The 18,221-nt window shown below is 38.5% G+C and overlaps 1 protein-coding gene across 2 annotated transcripts in view; it reads right to left on the bottom strand.

The window, feature by feature from the left end:
• Positions 1–18,221, bottom strand: part of GRIA1 (glutamate ionotropic receptor AMPA type subunit 1) — a 225,055-nt gene that overhangs the window by 84,854 nt on the left and 121,980 nt on the right. For both annotated transcript variants that reach the window (XM_007426228.4, XM_007426231.4), the window contains exons 3-5: positions 16,828–17,067; positions 15,976–16,160; positions 8,508–8,561 (exon numbers count right to left, since the gene is read on the bottom strand). In XM_007426228.4, coding sequence (XP_007426290.1) covers positions 8,508–8,561; positions 15,976–16,160; positions 16,828–17,067 — 479 coding nt within the window. The remainder of the gene's footprint in view (positions 1–8,507; positions 8,562–15,975; positions 16,161–16,827; positions 17,068–18,221) is intronic.

Below are 18,221 nucleotides of genomic sequence, written 5' to 3'. Positions count from 1 at the left end.
TCTAGAGGAGGCATGTTCCACTGTGGAGTTCCCAGAAACATTGCATTACTGGAAGGGGAGGCCTGGCTGGGGAACAATATAAACAAAATAATATTCTTCAGTTAATTATAATCCTAACTTTTTTTTTTTTTTTTTGGGTAATGGGCCTTGAGTGTGAGGGGTGAGTTTACTTGCTCTATCTATAGTCTGCCTTGGGATTTCCAAACAATAATGTTACACCATTAAGCTCAGCTTCCTTTATCCTTTATCATTATATATGAACTGAGATAAGCCTTGATGAGTGTCATGCTTCATTGCCAAGAGACAGGTTTCATCTAGGCATGAGAAAGAAATGGATTAAAACAGAAAATTTGCAATCCTCTTGTACTATTTACATGCATACTTACTACAGATGCAATACAGTCAACCTCCCTAAAATGATTATATAATATTCAGAAAACAAAACTCTCTTAGGCCAGTTGTGTATTGCTTCTTTAGTTCGCAGAGTTCAGAGAACAGTTCTGTGGAAAACCCAAAATGTCACAATTATTTATGTATGAGTCACTGTGGGAAAGAACCTTGAAGGTTTTTATTTCTTGAAAATCTCAGGGTGCCTTCTGACCTTTATATTTTCCACAGAGTTATGGTTACTGAAATACAAAGAGTGTGCATCCTGCATTAAGTGAAAATGGCATGGAGCCATTGCAGACCTCAATTTTCTCAGCTAAATATATGAAGTTGGGTTTCTCAATCTTTTCCTGGTCACTATGTCATCTTTGTATTTCTCTAAGAAAAGCAGCAATTTAAATGCAGGTGTACTATTTTCAGTGGAACTTGTGCAAGAACATTTTTTTCCTACTTTCAAATTGGAAAGTAGAGTTTTTCTGAAAGTCTTACTTCGGAGTATCTGCTTCTTGTATTTCACTCTGGTTGCATACCATATCTGAGAAAGAATTCCTAACCTATCACCCAAGCCAGAATATACAGTACTGGTTTAATAAAGTGTTTTCAAACTGTACATCATGCTTAGCTGAGCCATAAAGTTTTTTATTGGTGCATGCCTGTCCTTACAAACGATGGGGCCATGATTCATTTAAGCAGAACATTCCAAAGGAATGACAATAAATCTTTATGTTATGGTCTGTAGATGTTTATTGAAGATACACCAAGTAATGACACAAAGGGTATCGATGTGTAGAACTTCAGATGCTCCTTGATTAATGATACTTCTCTAGAGGTCTTTAAAACTGTGGTTCAGTGTTTAAGCTTATCAATCTGTGACTCAGGACAAGCTTTCTGCATATCTTTTACTACTAAATTTCTAGTATCTGCCACTTTTAGCAAGTGATTCTAGGAAATTATGTTGGAATCTATGGATGTAGCATTCTCAAAATTTAATCTACAGTGTTAACTAAATAGATGAACTTTGGTCTCTCAACCCTTTCCTGGTCACTATATCAATATTTAAAGCATGTATTTGATTTACAACAGGAGGACCATATTTATTTACTGTAGGAGGACCGTAATGCCTTACAAGTCAACCTATATATAAGCTTGGATGCTTATCCAAGGATGCCTAGAATGCTTCTCCATTGGTGCACCGGGTTTTTATTAACAACTCCACCTATTCATCAGTAGCTCTTGACACCACACCCAAGAATTCCTCTATTGCAAATGTGGCAGGAAAGATCCTAACAGTAAAAGGTCTTTCTGTTCAAGGAAGGGAACTTAGGATCAAAGCAAACACTTCTACAAAATTCAAAATAAATTACCCAGACACAGATTAAAGTAATCACACACGTAAGGACAGATGTGTTTGTGTCCAGGCTTAAAATCTGCAGAATGTCAATTAAAAGACAAAGAGGAGAACGATAATCAAAGGCTCCAAGAGTAGCCTTATCAAACCTGCTATACTCTAAATAACCCTATTGGCTAGAAAATATTGCAGCCCAACACATTTGGTGGGCACCAGATTGATGAAGGCTACTTTAGAGCTGGGTAATGTGTACTGCTTGAGATATTGCTGAATTACATTTCCTACGAGTCTGAACTAGGATGGCGAATGTGAGCTGTAGTTCAGCAGTGTTTTTGAGTTATACACTGATCAGTCCTGCTCTAGAGTATAAAACAGATTTGAGCTGGCACCTAAAATATGGTTATTGGGACAGCATTTCAGAATTTCATTACAGAAATACATCTTATCATTGTAAAGACACCCAGAGCAGGATTTTATCATACTGGATGGCTAGATTCATAGGGGAAGATGGTCTTTCAAATGCTAGCATTTTGAATGGGAAACCAATGAAGGTTTTCAAGCCTTGACAAAATATTTTCCATCTAGCATAATCAATTCAGCAATCATTTTTGCCTATAGATAATCCAAATGGAGGACAGGAAGGCCTGGCGTGATATGGTTCATGGGGTCATGAAGAGTCGGACATGACTTAACGACTGAACAACAATCCAAATGATGTCTGAGATAAACTTTCTGAATACTTGACAGTGCTCCACACAAACTAGGGGCAGTTTTGGAACAGAAAAAGATAACTCTGTAGGTGCGAAGCATCCTTAACAGTTTTGTAAGCAATTTGAAAGTGTTATTATTTTAGCCACAGTTTATTCCCTTACAAGAAAAAAATCACTGCCATAAGAATCAGAAAGATCCTCAAAATTTTCTAAGCTTCTTGTTGTGACAAAGCAGGCTAGAGTTATCCTCTTGTTCATTAAATTTAAATACATACAGCTGAGAACTGTAAATAAATCACAAAGATTCTTTATACCTGCTGGAGACTTCTCAGTTGAACTCTTAAAAGAAAGACAGATAATCCAGCCAATTTTTTAAGGAAAAGACTTCTGTGTGCTGGTGTTTATAGAAATGCAAATAAGCTTGTAATGCATACAAAACATATGATCCTAATTATACATAGAAGATGCAATTAGTATAGATTTTTAGGTGCAGATTGCAGGTAATTGGGGTCAGGCATGGGGTAGGGCAATTGAACTATTAAAGACAGAAACCCCATTTAGGCATTAAGTCATACAATGGTTCAGTTTACTGGACAAACAGCTCCTCCCAAGCAACAGTTAGCCTTAAGGTTAAACTCAAATATATCCATGCTTTGCAGCAGCCAATTTACAACCATTTGTTCTTCTTGCTCATTCTTTTGGTTTCTTATTCTTGTAGGCAACCAGGTAAATACGGTAATTGTTTGGGAACTGTAAGCTGAATTAGATCAGGAAATAGAAAGCTAATGGAAAGTCAGCCCGTGCTGCACAGAGGCCAGGTCCGATCTATGCCCAAACATCATTTGTGGTAGTACAGACTGCAAGTTCAACTAGAGCTCCAGCCGGTAGCTTGTAGTTAAACATGGCCCCAGTTACCAGCCTACTGAATGTGTGGGCTTTTAAAACTAGGTTTCAGAGCCTTGTCTAAGATTCAGGCTCTCGGCAGTTCTCAGAGTCTTTTAATTGGGAGCAATGCCTGATGTATAGTAATCCCTTCCTCACAAGCTCAGCCTATGGTATCTCATGTGGTCATAGCTAAACATGATTGCACCTCAATGTGCGACTAGTCATTCAAGAGAGCAATAAACACTAAACAGTTGACAAGTGTTGTGTCACTGAGGAACAATATAGACATGCAATAACCCAGTGCACTCCAATTACATATAGAAATAAAAACTATATCATGAAAAGTACTGCTAATGAAAATTAGGGCAGTTATTTTTTCAAGCCATGTTAGTTCTCTCTTAGCAGACAAATCATGTTATTGAGAAGTAGGGCAATTCTGTGGTCACTTTTATCTTGCAAATTTTACCATAATCGGGGTTGGTTGAGGAAGAACAGTGATTCTGGTTTGATTAATTGATAGTATAACAATAGTGATGTCCTTATATTTTATCTTGTAGCATAAAGCTACAGGAGAAAAGGAGGAAGGATTATGGAAGGACTGTCTTGCAAAGCCAGTCATGCACAAACAAGGCAGCATGTATTCTGAATTTGGGGGCTGTCAAAAAGCCTCTGGGAAAAACATGGATGCTACCAGGTTGCATGTATTTTCAGATTCTTTTTTTTCCTTTCACTGTTGTTATTTCACAAAAAATTGCAGTGATGATGGCAAAATATGGCAATGTACTGTATGTGTAAGCATCACTATATATTTCATAATAGTATATTTTAGGGAACAGAATAGAAGGAATAGAAGAATGTTTTGGTAGGATCTTAGAAAATCACTTAAACTGAAAAAATACTTAGTATTTTTGGCAGAAGTTGAAGCTGTCAGACTTGATATACCACACACAGCTCTCCTGAAAGTCAAGCCCACAACAACCAATTATCAAGAGAAGTTTCACACACTAGACTTGGCTAGATTGTTTTACTGCAGATGAGAAAGAACTCACATATGCAGAAGTTCTGCCTCTATGTATGTCTGAGCCCCAGGGTTTGAATTCTAGGTCTTTTCCTGCTCCTTTTCTTTTCCCCAGCTTCAAAAGTCAGAGACATCTGTTCTGTCTGGGTTGAGAATCATCGGTTGGTTCCTTCCTTACCAGCCTCAGTCCTTATTCAAGTGTTCAATTACTGACCTTTACTTAGACATATACAGTGGGGAGTGGGGGAGAGAAGAATAGAAATATCATGAGTCTTTTTGAAACTCTTTTGACCATCTCTAAAAATTTTACCTGAAGAACTTTCAGTTTTCAGTTTTTCGAACTTTCTTATTTAGGCAAAATCAAGGAACTGCCAAAGAACGTACTGGTGCCAATGTAGGCATTTATATTCAAAAGCTATATGGGCTCTTCGAGAACTTATTTTTGTTGGTTGTACTCAAACCCATCCAATGCATTTCAGATGTCACTGTAGCTGGACCTTTGGTGGCAGCTTGATATCTTGTCTTGCCTAGTCAGTGAGAAGGGTCTCAACCCATTCACTGCACATTTTTCTTACAAATGGCTTGTACCACAGATAAAGCACTTAGTAAGGCACCCTCTCCTCTAGTTTCATCTGTACTTATTAAGCGACTCAGATGGGACTGAAGAGTATAGAGAAGGCACGTGTTACCTCCTGCTCCTTTCTGCTTCTTTTCTCCTAAATCTATCTATCTTAATAAAGCAGCTTGTCTATATGGTTTACAAATGGTTTAAAAGGCTACCCTAGTTTTCCTCGGGCATAAAGAGACGCAAACCAAAGTCCACTCTCTCTTATTCTACTTTGTCAAGAAGCAAATGTTTACCACTGACTCAGATGGCAACTAGAATGTTATACTTGACTGAAGTCCCAATCTGTTCTTTTGCTGAGGGGGCCCCTGGGATTTCTAATGGGACATGGAACACTTCCCTTTTGGTGCACTGACTGAATGCAAGGCAGTTTAGCTGAGAGTGAAAGTCATTACGGCCAGTTTATAGCTGTGTGGTGGCCTAGATTAAATGAGTTTGAAAGTACAGACATATGGAAGCCATGTACCCCTGACATACACATAACAAACCTTAGAAAATTACTAGCAGTCTCATCAGAGATCCTGAAAAGAAAAGAAAAGATCCCCAAACTCAAATATCTTTGGAGAACAAGCATTCCTCTGACCTGTTAAAGCCTTTTGATCCAAATGCATGCACGCTCATAAGTTAAAACACTTTGAATATGATCTGAATTCTTGTATTTGACTATTAAACCTATTATAAAATTAAAAGGATCTTTGAGTAGAAATTAAATCTCTTTCAAGTTTGGGGGCCTGAAAGCAGAAACACGAAATTCATCTATAAATAAAGTGCAATCCATTCTGATTTTGCTACGTTTTCCTTCCCTTCTCAGCCCAGACTATAGTTCACAGAGCATGAAGCCAAAATTAGGTATACTGGTCTTCAGCTGGTGTTACTCAATGATATATACTACTTTGTGAGTGCCACAGGGTTCGGTTCTCTCTCCCCTCCTGTTTAATATCTACATGAAGCTGCTGGGTGAGGTCATCTGACAGTTTGGGGTGAGGTATCCCCAGTATGCTGCTGATACTCAGCTTTATATCTCTACTCCCAGGCTGTCTGAGTGATGTGGTGGATGTCATGACCCAGTGCCTGGAGTCTGGATGGGGAGCAAGAGGCTTTGGCTCAACCCAAGCAAGACTGAGTGGCTTTGGGTGTTTGGATCTTCTGGTGCCAGGGATCTTCCATCTTTGGTTCTGGGTGGAGTGGCACTGACTCAGACAGACCTGCTCCTGGACTTACAGCTCCTGCTTGAAGAGCAGGAGGCAGCCATGGCTAGGAGGGCCTTTGCACACCTTTGGGTTGTGCAGCAATTGGACCTGTTCCTGGACCAGGAGGCCCTGCTCATGGTCACTCATGCCTTTGTGACCTCCCATCTGGACTACTACAACGCACTCTACATGGGGCTGCCCTTGAAGAGTATTTGGAAACTTCAACTGGTACAGGATATGGTGGCACAGGTAGTAAATGGAGCTGGTTATTTGGCACACCTCACACCACTACGTGTGCTGCACTGGCTGCAGGGTGTAATTCAATGTGGTGGTAGTCACCTTTAAAGCGAATAGAGGGAATAGAGGAAGGGGGGTGAAAACGGTGCTCTTGTCTCCAGAGCAACGCTCTGGAGATAAGTGGAGAAAGCTGGCGCATCCCTAAACATTCCAGAAGATAGTAGAGACTTGTGCCTGGGAACTACTGGTCAGTCTGAGAAGATTCTGTAAATAAGTGCTAGCTAATAAACCTTGCTGATTGAACCTGCACGGTCTCCAGGAGTTCCTTGGGCTAGGCCTGACAAGACCATACTAGGAAACCAAAATCATTCAGCCTAATACTCTTTTTATTATAAGGTTATAATAACAGAATCTTGCAAGTCTGAATGGACTTCTGATTCCCTCCCTTTATCTTCAAGAGAACTAGGTAGGGTCTTAAATGAGATGTTTACTCAGGATACAGCTCTGACCTGGACTCAAATTTCTTTTATCTGACAGTTGCCTTGGCTGTGGCTCTTCCTCCTGTTCCTCAAGGTTATTTGTGCTTCCCATTACATCAGGTTAATTAAGGGACCATCTCTCCCCAGTTGTTTCTACCCATTCTGTCTGATCAGGCTCCGGGTGTGCTCCGGGTCCCACTGGCTAAGGAATCTTAACTGGCGAGGCCCAGGAAACAAGTCTTTTCTGCTGTGGTGCCTGCCCTCTGGAATCTTCTCCCTCTGGAAATCAGATTGGCCCTGACCCTGCTGGCCTTTTGTAAGGCCCGAAAGACCTGGTTCTGTGCTTGGGCCTGCTGCCCTGAGTGTATGAAGGGGCCTGTTTCCTGGCTATGCAGGTGATAGCTGGTTTTCTCAGCTACTATGTATTCTAATTTTTGTATATGTATCTGTTTTATTTTTTATTACTGTTCCCTGCCCAGAGTCATTGTTGAGATGGGCGGCTATATAAATTAATTAAGTAAAAATTAAATAAAAATTATAAATAACAGATTGAATCCAGATAACTTAATAAATTCAGGTTTTACAGGATCTTGGAGATATCCCAGTGCAAATCCCATGGAAAGAAGATGGCTCTGGCTTAGGGCAGAATGTGAGGAGTCACCGGCAAAGGATTCAGAGAAAAGAAAATCATTAGAGTGTCTAAAGTCCAGGAACCTGAACTCCAAGGTGATGCCAAATGGGCAACTAGAAAGCAACAAATGATGGCAATAGCATCTAACAGACTACACATTATTTACTAGGTGACATGATGATGTTGAGGTCCAATTGAGGCTGCTCACTGCAACATTATTTTTTCCTTTTTAAAATAAAATTAAAAATTAAAAATCTTACACTTCACAGCACATAGATGAGTATATAACAACAACAACAACAACAACAATAATTGATAAAATCATCATCAGTCAATTGCAAAAGGCAGCTTTACTTGGAACAGCTTATATATGTGACAATATCTTTAACACCATCAAACAACATCTGCCTATCCCAGGTCCTTGGGAAGGACTTGATAGATGGATAAAAATGCCAAATCCAGTCTAAACATCTGGCTGACTGTGCAACCAACCACCAGCACCACCACCATCATCATCATAATTTTTTCCACAAAGATGATGTTTAATCCCATATTTTTATTTTACTGCTCTTCAAAGGGAGTCCTCCATAAAACCAGAGTCTAAAATTACTTTTCTTCGCCATGAGAAAAAGTTTACCTAAATAGCTTAACAAAAAACATGAACAGAGTTAAGAAGATGTCATGCAGATTCATTGTTAGGGATGTTAAGGAGTAAGCTAAAATTACTCCTACCTAAAATGGGAATCAGGAGATAGGTACAGTAAGAGCTTTAATCCTCACCAACAAATTCAGGTTACTTTCCTCCTCACTGTATTAATTCTGGGATAGTCTATGGTAGATAGCCAATTACTTAGAATAATCTGTTAGAATCCCACCATATGTCATCACAATATGCTGAAAAACATTCCCCAGGTATGTGGCATCTTTTACAACCAGTAAAGAGGCATTGATAAAAACATACATATTACAGGTAAAGAGTAAGTGAGATCCATCTTACCAAAGTTGCAAGAATATAGTGGTATCCTATCCCATTTTTTTCAAGCTTGATTATCTGTAATTATGAAAATAAAACACAAAACATTTTACTGGCAAATTGAGGAATGCCTCTAATAATTTTACTCTAGTTGTGCAAGAAATAAATATTTCATCAGGATTGGAGCTGCTTAAAGAATATAACTCCTACATTCAAATATGATCTTTGATACATGGAGATATGCATATTACCACATGACAGTAGCCTGCCAGTGAAATTGAAAAATAAAAATAGTTCATCCTCAAATGAAGATGCAAACATAGCATACCTTCAAATTATATGCCACAAGCATTAACAACATGCTGCTCTTTGTCTCACAAGCCAAGGAGATTATGATCACTGGGCAAAATTTATGAATGTATTGCCCAGACATTTGGCAAAACGAAAGCAAACAAAATACAGAATGAATTGTTCCTTCGCTTTGCTGCAACACCCAATGGAGGACTCACTTATTTCACTTTGAGCCTTTTCCCACTTGTACCTAACAACAGACAAGCATGTCATGACAACATCATTTTTTCCCTTTTGTGGGCTCTGGATATGGCATTATCACATCTCAATTCATGAATGAGAGAGTCAAAATTTGTTCTTAGCTCTTAAGAGATTAAAATAGTATTTTCCTCCTTATTCCAATGTCATCCATTTCTTTGCTGAGAAATCAGGGGACTGTGGTGACTTGAAATAGAGGCAACAGAGACAGAATAGGAACTGGCAGTAGGGGCAGCAATTTCATGCCAGTATAGTTTTCTGCCAACTCAAGTATGGGTGGAGAGCACTCCAGCTCAGCAGCAGACAAAAGGCCCTTAGAGTGACCTCTGTGAATTCCTGGAGTTATCTTGGCTCACAGACACAAGAGATGCAAGTCTCTCTCCAAATACTGAAAAAGTAGGCAAAACCAGAACTAAGAATCATATACACTGAAAGAAATACCTGGGTTGGATAGAACCTTAGGTCACATTTAGACAAAATGCATTGAAATTGATTATATTTCATAATATAAAACCCCCAATTTATTTTAATAGATCCACTGAAAAAAAATTATATTTACAAATATTTCTAAGCCACCTTTAAAGACAAAAGTTCTCCCAAGTTTGATTAAATCTGGATCTAACTCAAATGTGAGAACTTCCTTAATGATCAGACCATTCTCTATCAACCATCCAGCCTTTCCCAACCTGGGTACCCTCTGAAATGTAGCTTTCAAATTCCAGAAATACCAGCCAGCATTGCTAAGAATTCTGGGAATTGAAGTATCCAGAAGATACCCATTTAGGGAAGGTTGGACTAAACCATCATTCGGCTTTTAAATAATAAGACCCCTGGAAGTTCACACACAATATGCCCTGATATTTTTTAGTTGTTTATGTAAAAGTACATGAGTCTATTCTAGGAAATTTCATTCTGCAATCTATAGTTATATGCACTGAGAATATGACAAATTCTTAGCGAATTTTATGCATTAAGAATATGACAAATCATTTTCAAAAACTTTCACTATCGCCACAACTTGTGTCACATATAGACAATCACTTTATCAAAGCCTAAACAACAGGCGTTGTTTATGCTATGATGAACACTATGGAAATCTTGAGAAGTGCCCTTTATCACATCTAGTCTATATCTATATCCCCTACAGAATGGCAGGAAGGTACAAATCTCCAACCCTAGACATTAGAAGCAAGCATAAAAGCACTGGTACAGTGGTACCTCGGGTCACGAACGCTTCTGTTCACGACCAATTCGGGTCACGAACAGCTCCGTTTGCAAAATTTTGCCTCCATTCGCGAATGCCGGATCGGGTGACGAACAGGATCCGTGGCCATTTTCCTTGGTCGTGGCTTCCTGTAGGGAGGGGGACTCTCCCTCCAAGCAATAACCGCCTCCCCACCCGCCTTCCTGTCCTCCACGCCAGAAGTCGTGTCGAGCAAGGTTAGCGTTTTCTCTCTTCGTACTGTATTTTGTTTCATATTTTTGCGGTTTAAAAAAAAAATACATATGGTTCAGAACGGATTAACCGTAATTACATTGAACCTTATGGGGAAATTTGATTCGGAACGTGACCAAAATTGCTTGACGACCAAATTCGGAGGGGTCAGAACGGATTAACCATATTTACATTGAACCTTATGGGAAAATTTGATTCAGGTCGCGACCAGAGTCGCGGAACGAATTAAGTTCATGAACCGAGGTACCACTGTACTTGTTCTCTCATATGTGCAACAGGCATTTTCTTTCTACAGTAGTCTGCTCTACTTGTAGCATTCAGAAATTATATAATTATTCTCATTGTTATAGAAATACAATGAAAATTCCTGAAACTGAAGTAAAGATTGTTTAGTCAAACATTCTTGTGCGGTGGTCATGGCTACAGTTAACGTCCCTGTGTTATATAATGTTGAGAGCACTCCAAGTGAAGTTGTGCAAAAGAATGGCTGTAGATCTGTACATTAATATATGATCTTCCTATCTAATTAACCATTGCCTGGCCATTCTCACTTCACCACCATCTTGACCTTCGTAGAACTAAATGCAGACAGTGTGTGTGATGGAACGGTATCTACAAATGTATCTCTGAAGAGGAGGGTGATGTGAGAGATCAAGGCTATCAGGAGGGGGGTGGGGGGTGCATTCCAGGAAGGGAAAGGAGACAAAAGACAACACAGTCATCAGGGGGACCGTGGGAAGAGAAAGAGGTTCAGGATAACCACTCCCTAGAATCTCCCAGGGTACATCCACTGGTCGGAGTAGTATAGATTTAGTCTGGCAAGATTCTGTCCATAAGGTGTAAACAAATAAAGGAACTTTACTCGACCGAACTGTTTCATCATTGTTCTTGGGCTGGGCCTGACAGTTTGTCAATATAAAACATTTAATGGCTTCCAATGCTCCCATGTTTCTTTGCCAGTAATAGATATCCTTGCCTTGGTGAAATCAAAAGGAAGATTCCTAAAGGGAAAGTTAGCTGTCCTGTTGGTTCATCTATTTTTAATGGCACTGGGGCTTCTTTCTGTGCTATACATTTCTAATTTACATTTACCAGAAGAGTTGTGAGAGTGATACCTATTCTGGAATGGAAAGAAGGAGAGCAGCCCTGAACTATTTGTGCCAGTTTCTGCCCCCTCTGTATCTTTTATTAGAATTCCAGCTATAAACAAGAACAGACACAATACAAATTCAATTCCAAACTTTCTTTTCTTTTTTGGTGTTTCAATTAAATATCAATCCCCAGATGAGATCTGTAGGAATGCTGCACAATGTCATAAAGATCCTCAGCATTACAATTATCACCAAATAGATTAGTTGTTATTGGACACTTGTTTCTATGTTAACTGGCTCACTTGCCTTAGAGTTTTCCAGCTGAAATGCTCTTGAGTATACATTAAAAGCTGCCTGACTCCTATACTAATATCCTTGTACCTCAATTAGCGTTATCAGAGCAGACATTTGTTAGCACTTCTGGATACAAATAAGTAAGGCTCCACCACCTTTCATACTATACAGATCTCCTGGGTGGGATAATTAAATAATGACTGAAGCAAATGTGTTTGGAAGTGCTGCAGATCAATCTGATTTTCCATGAACGGTTCCTTTCTATGACATGAAGCTTTCCTACACAGGCCATTTAAGCTTCATGATAATTGGCAGAAGAAAAAGGTTCTCTGATAAGTGATCACTGTTAATCACAAAAATCATAATCTAATGTAGGATAAAAGAAGAAAATAAAAACATTCTCTGTTTCTTTTTTGTTGTTTTTACTGCACATTGACTTTTCCATTGTTTGTAAGAGGGCTTGTATTTTTAAATAACCTAAACAAACTAGTTACTAGAAATAAATAAAATAAATGGCCATTACATTTATTTACTGAATTTGTACTGTGTCTAATTCACCCCATTCCATTACAAAAGGATTTTTAAAAATATATAATGGGAGACACAATAGTTCATATTTTAAATCTTACTTCAGATGCAAGTATTGGGTTAAAATCAATTGGTCCAAGTCAAACTTGGTGTTCTATCTAAGGTACAGCTATCAGACTAGCCACTAATCAAATTAATCAGGAATGAAGAAGGAAATATTTTATAGCTAAATCAGCAGCTAATTTCACACTATGTGCACAAGTTTCAAGACAATGAATAAGCAACATAAGCTAGGTTCCAAAAACAGAAGGTGATGGGGAACCTCTGGTGAGGATTTATGGCAAACCAGACGTCCCTGAAGGAGTGGGGATGGCATCATGGCCGAGATCAGTGGCCAGACAGTGAACGCTGGCCAGTGAAATCTCTCCAGAAAAATGAGAAATTGTAAGGTTGCCCACTTGTACTCCGGACAGCTGCTCCTCATGAGTAGACTGCAGGAACTGAAGTTTTTGCAGTCAGCTTGTGAGTTGAGCTGCTGGGAGTTGAGGGATTCCAACCAAGCACACAGCTATAATGTAGCCTATATGGACACAAGGTTTGCTGAGCCTCATTTCTTACTCACTTTCAGAAACTGCTTTTTAACAGCGTTTTAGCTATTAAGAACCTTTGTAATGCCAAGTTTTAGTGCACTGGATGGGTCTTCTTCAATCCTTGGCAAAAAGTGAAAGAAGTTTTAAATACAAGTTTAAGGCCTAAAAAAATATATTATGGGGGGGGGGGAATAAATAGCAAAAGGGTGATTATTCATGTTCATTTTGGAAATTTACAAACAGACTAAGGGTTCAGATGGATTTGAAATAAGATTTTGAAATTAACTGTAGCAATCCTTCCCCTGGGAAAATCCAAAATGTTGTTTTGAATCCCTAAAAAAAAGAAAAAAAAAGATAGGATTTGAAGGTTGGACACTGGAGGGAACCAGAAGGAACTAAGGATTCCTATGATGGACTGACCCTGATCCTGAACTTTCTAAGCTCCTTTCTTCCATTTCTAAGGTAAAGAAAATGTATTCCTTGGTTCACTTCTATCTTTTGATGGGTTTTCTCCAAAAAAGGAATGAAATGGAGGCATTTCCAAAGCTCCAAATTCAATCTTGTGCTTGTGTACACCTCTCCTTTTAAGCTTTAGTATTTGCACTAATCAAATGTTGATGAAATAACTTAGACTTCGGGTATCTAAAAAATCTTTCCTCTTCCTAAACTATCTCAGATCTAAACCAAAATTTTTACATCAACACTTTGAGATCCCTGCACTTAGTGCTGTTGAGTTAAATTTCCTCAAAGCCTTAGTGGCTTGAGGAAGAAGAACCAAAAGTTTTCCTTTAAGGGGAAAAAAAACACCCTAGTCCTTGCACAGACCCTTCTCCCCTCCATTATTTAAATACTAAGTAGTCTGCTAAGAAGTGTTTTGAAAAAGTAGCATTGTTCAAAGGCTGTTTGTATTCATATGTTTGTACAGATGTCTTGTTGAGGAAGTTCAATCAGAACACAAAAAGTCAGCAGAGGAATTTCAACCACGTACACCACCTGTACTCTCAGAGAAATACATCCTCCTTGAGATCAAATGAAATGTTGTGAAAGTCATTCTCCAGAAGAACTCAGATATACAGCTGTGTGGCAAACTGCAAGGAAAATGGCTCCAAAGTGTACTGTAGATGCAAGGAAGTCAAAATTTAGAGGGCTAGAGCACATTAGAAAGTTCTTTATATAGGCTCTCCACTTCGTAGTCTAAGCTAAAAGGTTTCTTCCCCAGAGAAGAAAAGCAAGCTTCTTCATTAGAGTTGTGAAAGACAAGTCCTATCACTTTTCCTTTCATTACTATATTTCAGTTGTACAGTCTATACTGAACAACTTTGAATCCTTTGTGACTGCCCTACTGAATGACTCTAAATGAAAGAACTTGTTCCCGAGCAATGTGATTCACAGTTCAGGTTTCAGATGTAAGGCAACAAGTGAATACAAATAAACAGATGGGAGGAGCCCAGGGGAAAAGTGTGATTAATTTGATCAAAACCCTAATCCCAGAGTTGCAGCACAGCAGCTGTTCTGTCACGGACAATATTTAATGTACCAGAGCTGGCCTACAATCTGTACAGGGATTTTCAAAACACTTCCATTCATTTCTGCACATACGTCTGTACTTCTGCATGCCCTTCTGGGCCATGCCAGCCACTTTTCTACATGGGCAGTTATTTCTGAAACCACTTGTGCAATATATATTATAACTGTAATTATGTGCCATGTGTACATATGATTTTATTGTGCATCCTGGAGATCCAGACTAGTGTAGCATCAAATATGCTAGACTACAGCTGGGGAGGACCCAAATTCAAATCCATGTTCAACCAGTTCCATGTATTTTTTTTTTAAAGTAGTTTTGCATTTTTAAAGTAACCACAGCAAAAACAGCATCTTCAAGTTGCAGGATTTACTAAAATGAATTCAATCTCTTTTAAAAGAAGGTTTGCTGCAATGTTCATGGTATTTCATTGCCAATAATAAATACCATATCTAGGTATAATTTCCAAATAATATTTTAGTTTTTCTTGCTTTGTTTTGTGTAGCCTGAGCTCATTTTAAAATGGTATATTTTTAATTGTATTTTAGTTTTGATACATTGTTACTCTTAGATTACATTAGATTAGATTAGATTAGATTTTGATGTTAACATTTTTTTAGGAGGCAAGAGACAATTTCTATTATGTTATGGCTTCAGTAAATAATACACAACCAAATATTCTAAATTGTTGTTCCAGAAAGATCCTTAATTAAGACATCAACATTAACATCAAATGCCTACTTATATTTTTTAAAAACGTTTTACCCTGTTCCTTGAAACATGTGTCTTAGCCTGCCTGCTCGCTTGTTCTCTCTCTCTTTTTCTTTCTTTCTTTCTTTTTCTTTCTCTCTTTCTTCTCTCTCTCTCTCCATTATAAAATACATAATTATTAAATTATTAATAATATATTTATTATTAAATTTATATGCCACCCATCTCCCCTCTAATAGCAAAAAGTTACAAGAGTACATACCTTATGGCATGAATTACTCTGCTACTCTTTAAAATGGCTCACAACTATCCAGAGTTTTTCATGTGTGGCATCCCCAACATATAAACCCTTATCAGGAAGAAGAGAGGGCCATATTCCAAACATTTCTAAAAAATGGATCCTAGCACCAAAAGCAAGGTAGAAGCATGTTCTACTGCTCCTGATTCTACACCCATAGATACCACTCTTAGTGTGGAGATTCCACTGCCTAGCCCACAAGATGAGAAAAGCCAGGTTTGGTGAAGATTTACCCTGGAAAGGACGGTCTAAATGGAAGTAAGTTATTGAGTATTCTGGTTTCAGCAATCAGATCTGACAAACAATACTTGTGAGCAATCTTGTGGGCCTCAGATTTTAAGTATAATGGGACCTAGCCTAATCCTATTATGAGTGGCTCTATTGTTTTTAGTCTGGGACTGTAGACTGGTTACAATGTCTTGCTTTACTTGTGCAAAATTTAAAGCCTACCTTGCCTAAGATAGCATTTAGTCGTTCTGATTCACAGTCAACAACCACGACCCGTTCTTTCTTCTTCTCCAAATTTTGGAAGAGTGACTTGTAGTCTTCTTCTGTCGTTGTCATTACGTTGACTGCTGTTACCTGCCAGTTTTTCTCTGCAGCAGTATCCAACACTTTTTGCAGCACTGACAAACCTGAGATGGGATAAGATCAGATCAATTCTTAGGAATGGCTTTTGTATCTTTCTCATTGCTTACAACAGTCAAGAAATCATAGCTCTCAGAAATGCTTCGTTTCTATGTGTACCCCGTGCTCTCAATCAATAAATCCAAGGTAAGAGGCAGCATTTTAATATCTAACATCTACACATGTTCACGTTTTACATTATAATGTTTATACCAACTGTTTTAGATCAGCATTATCATTCCCATATTGTATGTATGTGTGTGTATGTATATATAAGATTCTTTATCTTGCCTTTATTATTTTTATAAATAACTCAAGATGGTGAACATACCTAATACTTCTTCCTCCTCCTATTTTCTCGACAATAACAATCTTGTGAGGTGAATTGGGCTAAGAGAACGTGACTGGCCCAAAGTCATCCAGCCGGCTTACATGCTTAAGGCGGGACTAGAACTCACAGTCTCCTGCTTTCTAACTACTACACCAAATTGGCTCTTTTTTGGGGGAGGCTGGACAAGCCTACCTGTGATATGATGATTTATTTAATGTAACCTAATGCATTGTATGGTACATATTAGGTTTGCAATGTCCTCTGTATTTCCTATAACTCATAAGGACTTAATCTGCCTATTCCAATCCAAAACTTCCTTTGTTCCACTGCTCAGTTAGACTTACCCCGGTCAGCATCATAAATGTACATAAACTTCTGGCACTTGTAGTATTCGATGACACTGATGAGGGCATCCTGAAGTTCTGGGCGTAGCTGAATAACAAATTGATTGGACGTGTCAACAGGGAAGCTAGGTGTTACAAAGCAGACATGTAGTGCCCCACAGAAGGACGTGAGCATGTTGACAGTCCTCCTCTCATAAAAGCCAAAGATAGCATAGACCCCCTTGGAGAACTGGGAGCAGACTGTAAAGAGAAGAAGGGGAAAAAAAGAAAACAAAAGTCAGAGATGCTTTGAAAGGAATTAGATACACTTCCATTTTATTTTGGCTTTATTCCTTTGCAAGTAGTCATATCGTTCAAAGCACAGCCACAGAAGGAAGTTTCAAAGACTGAATGTTCTATTCCTTTGCCCTGTCAGGAGGGTGAGTGTGTGGATGCCCTGCTATTATTACAAGATAAGGTCTGGAGTGACAGTTTTTCAAATAACTCCCATGGGAATTGAGGTTTTAAAAATGATAGGATTAAGTTGTATCTAAGCCACTCACCCAAAGAAAGAAAGAAAGGATACTGGATAGGTTCTACGATATATCATCATATGTTATATTCTACTGTATGGTTATTTCCCCTCATGGCTAGGAAAAATGCATTAAATGTTTCTTCAAGTTAATAAAGCAACTTGCTTCTCTTTTGATGTCAGATAAATATTGTAGTTTATTAAATGTGGCCATTCTAAATCTGCAATGGATTGTGTGGTTCTATGCAAGCGTTCTTTAATTTCATGCAAAATTAATATTTCAATCTGTAGCATCTATGTTAGAACTGAAAAAGAAGTCTATCCAGATTAAAGGCAGATAATATTTCAAAACCATGTTGGGTTTTCAAAAATTCTTGTTGATATGACAGTTAAAATAAATCTGCTGTGTTTTCAAGTGGCCTACCTTTTAGCTGTTCAGGTATCTAGTACATTTAGCATGGTTGAGGGGGGAGGTTTCTTAAGAAGATAAGAAAAGCTCTGCTGGATCAAACAAAGGATCTAAGGCTATTGCTGAGGAAGTCAAAGTGTGTGCAAGGCAGTGGCAAAATGCAGTAGTATCCCCACTGCCTTGCACACACTTTGACTTCCTCAGCAATAGCTTGCAAGAAGTGTCCTCTGATGCCTCAGGTACCAGTAGGCCTATCCTCCATGAAACATGTCCTACTTCTTCAGAGGAAAAAAAGAACTGAACGAACACTGCGCTAGAAGTCCCTAAGGTTTTATTCAGCTATGGAATTTGTATGTTTGTATGAAAGAGGTGGTTTGGAAAAGAGTAATTAATGCTTTTGGGAACATTTTCAGCCTCATCACTTTTCTCTCTTGAGACTCTTTTCCAACAAATGTGAGAGTTAACTCCAAGGGA

This window comes from Python bivittatus, unplaced genomic scaffold (genome assembly GCF_059951505.1).
Source record: "Python bivittatus isolate LINGU-HERP-01145 unplaced genomic scaffold, Pbiv_v1 ctg000080_np1212, whole genome shotgun sequence".
Classification (NCBI taxonomy): domain Eukaryota; kingdom Metazoa; phylum Chordata; class Lepidosauria; order Squamata; family Pythonidae; genus Python; species Python bivittatus.
The sequence above is the reverse complement of the archived record's forward strand: the minus strand, read 5'-3'. Positions and strand labels throughout refer to the sequence as shown.